The 3,424-nt window shown below is 51.9% G+C and overlaps 1 protein-coding gene across 1 annotated transcript in view; it reads right to left on the reverse strand.

The window, feature by feature from the left end:
* The window catches only part of LOC106816995 (unconventional myosin-VI-like), a gene marked incomplete at its 5' end in the record, with an annotated part of 54,404 nt that overhangs the window by 47,718 nt on the left and 3,262 nt on the right, over positions 1-3,424 (reverse strand). Inside the window, 4 exon segments of the mRNA XM_014821638.1 lie at positions 40-204; positions 1,242-1,339; positions 2,446-2,610; positions 2,952-3,081. Coding sequence (XP_014677124.1) covers positions 40-204; positions 1,242-1,339; positions 2,446-2,610; positions 2,952-3,081 — 558 coding nt within the window.

Here is a 3,424-nt window from a genome sequence, read left to right on the forward strand (position 1 = left end):
CGCCTGCCCACTCCCCCCGCCAGGTGGCGCGTCACGTACGTGGAACTGGTCGGGGCTGCCGAGGCGTAGTTGCTGTTTCATCTGCGCGGGGGCGCCGGCACACATCTGGTAGAAGACGTGGTAGTTTCGCTCCTCTCTATTCTGAACGCAGATGCGCGATTTCTCGAGGAGGTAGTGCGAGATGTAGCCGCCGTCGACGACGCCCTGAAACGCGTGCAGACACGTACATATGCTACCCTCGAGGCATGTTACGCGCGCGTAGACACACGTACATACGCTACCCTCGCGGCATGTTACGCGCGCGCAGATGCGCGATTTCTCGAGGAGGTAGTGCGAGATGTACCCGCCGTCAACGATGCCCTGAAACGCGCGCAGACACGTACATATGCTACCCTCGCAGCATGTTACGCGTGCGCAGACACACGAACATACGCTACCCTTGCGGCATGTTACGCGCTCACACAGACACACGTACATATGCTACCCTCGCGGCATGCTATGCGCGCACGCAGACACGTACATACGCTACCCTCGCGGCATGTTACGCGCACACACAGACACGTACATATGCTACCCTCACGACATGTAACGCGCGAGAAACGCGCAGACATTTTGCAGGGACTCCTGCAGCGGACTTTTGCATACTGCAACAGGCAAATGCAGAAACATACCTACGCTACCCTCGCAGCCTCTTACACGCATACAGACACACCCTCGTACTCAGTAACATGCGCGCACACCCTCACACGATCTAAGTTCTAACACACAACACCGGCCACGCCCCCTCGAACGATCGACATATCAACGATCCACAGATCAACGATAGACAGAGCAACAATCAATGATCAACAGATCAACGATCAATGATCGACAGATCATCAATCAACGATCGACAGATCAACAATCAATGATCAATGATCGACAGATCAGCAATCAATGATCGACAAATCAACAATCAACGATCGACAGATCAACAATCGACAGATCAACGATCAAAAATCGACAGATCAACGATCAATGATCGACAGACCAACGATCGACAGATCAATGATCAACAATCAACAGATCAATGATCAACGATCGACAGATCAATGACCGACAGATCAATGATTGGCAGATCAATGATCAATGATCGATAGATTAATGATCGACAGATCAACGATCGACAGATCAATGAATGACGAACAAGAGATCTATGAGCTTCTCGGTACTACGGTGGCGCCCCCTGGCGCACGACGCACCTGCGACGAGAAGTGGATCTCCACGAACTTTCCGAATCGGCTTGAGTTGTTGTTGCGCACCGTCTTTGCGTTTCCGAAGGCTTCCAGAAGAGGATTGGCTGCAAGCACACACTCATACTGTCATACGTAAATGGACGAGCCGATAGAAAATCGCATGTACACCATATAGCCCATATATCCATAATTCATATATCCATATATACCCATATATCCATAACCATAATCCATATACCCGATATATCCATAACCATAATCCATATACCCGATATATCCATAACCATAATCCATATACCCGATATATCCATAACCATAATCCATATACCCATATATCCCATATATCCATATCCATCCTGCCTACCAGCCTGCCTACCTGCCTGCCTCCCTACCTGCCTGCCAACCTCCCTACCTGCCTGCCTACCTGCCTGCCTGCCTACCTCCCTACCTGCCTACCTGCCTGCCTGCCTGCCTGCAAACCTGCCTGCCTGCCTACCTCCCTACCTGCCTACCTGCCTGCCTACCACTTAATTCAAACACGTGACGTTGCCATGACGACTCACTCTGCAGTATGTGTTCTTCTATCGGGTCGGCGTGCGAATCCCAGCTCTCCCTACCTACCTACCTACCTGCCTGCCTGGATACCTGCCTGCCTACCTACCTGCCTGCCTGCCTGCATACCTGCCTGCCTGCCTACCTCCCTACCTGCCTGCCTGCCTGCATACCTGCCTGCCTGCCTACGTCCCTACCTGCCTACCTACCTGCCTACCTCCCTACTTGCCTACCTACCTGCCTACCTGCCTGCCTACCACTTCATTTGACGTTGCCATGACGACTCTCCCTGCAGTATGCGTTTTTCTATCGGGCCGGCGTGCGAACCCCAGTTCTCCTTACCTACCTACCTGCCTGCCTGCCTGGATACCTGCCTGCCTGCCTAACTGCCTACCTGCCTGCCTACCTACCTACCTGCCTACCTGCATGCCTACCACTTCATTCAAACACGTGACGTTGCCATGACGACTCACCCTGCAGTATGCGTTCTTCTATCGGGCCGGCGTGCGAACCCCAGTTCTCCCTACCTACCTACCTGCCTGCCTACCTGGATACCTGCCTGCCTGCCTACCTGCATACCTGCCGGCCTGCCTACCTACCTGCCTATCTGCCTGCCTACCACTTCATTCAAACACGTGACGTTGCCCTGACGACTCACCCTGCAGTATGCGTTCTTCTATCGGGCCAGCGTGCGAACCCCAGTTCTGCGTCAGGTAGCGTAGAACGTACTTGGTGCTCTCCGTCTTTCCCGCGCCCACCTCTCCCGAAACGATGATAGACTGGCTTTCTTTCAGCATGCGCATGTCCCTGTATGCCTTGTCCGCTGCAACGTAACGAGACGGTGCCAGTCTAAGTAAAGGAAGATCGATCGATCAGAGGGTTCAAGTCGATGAGGAGGAAAAAAGTCGTTTTTTTAGAGAAGTAATCTCTTGAAGTGAATGTGGAGGGCGCCAGTGGACGTACCGAGCTCGACAGTGTGCAGTCGAGAAAACGCCGCAATTAGGAAATCGACGACAAGATAAAATTTAAAACAAATTCAACACAAATTTAGAAACATACTGGGAATCAACAATTGTTTACGAACGAACATTAAATTTAAAAAAAATATAAAAAAATACAATATTTGTCATTATGTCCCAATAGATGGCGCCGGCGTGCACGTACCGATGGCGAACACGTGCGGGGGCATGACGCCGATCGACTTGCCCTTGTAGTGACGGATCGTGTCGACGCAGTAGATGTTCTTTATCTCACGATACGGATTGACGGCTATGAGGATGTTAGCCACGTACGTCTGCAAGATTGAATGTAAAACACACACTTAGTTTGTCTGTACTCATAGAGAGAGCAGGAGACGGAGCGGGGAGCATAGAGAGAGACGAGCAGAAGGCGCCCGAGAGCAGAGACCCCAGAGAGAGAGAGAGAAAGAGGAGATAGAGACGACAGCGAACAGACAGAGAGAGCGACGAACAGCGAGTAGAGACAGGGCCCGACAGAGAGAGCCTAGGGACGAGACAGAGTACATGAGAAGGTATAAGACTAGACCGACAGACACGAGACACGCGACAGGAGATTACAGCAGAGAGGAATATGAGAGAGAGAGAGAGAGAGAGAGAGAGAGAGAGAGAAGAGACATC

The sequence above is a fragment of the Priapulus caudatus genome, unplaced genomic scaffold (assembly GCF_000485595.1).
Source record: "Priapulus caudatus unplaced genomic scaffold, Priapulus_caudatus-5.0.1 Scaffold1556, whole genome shotgun sequence".
In the NCBI taxonomy this organism is placed as follows: Eukaryota; Metazoa; Priapulida; class Priapulimorpha; order Priapulimorphida; family Priapulidae; genus Priapulus; species Priapulus caudatus.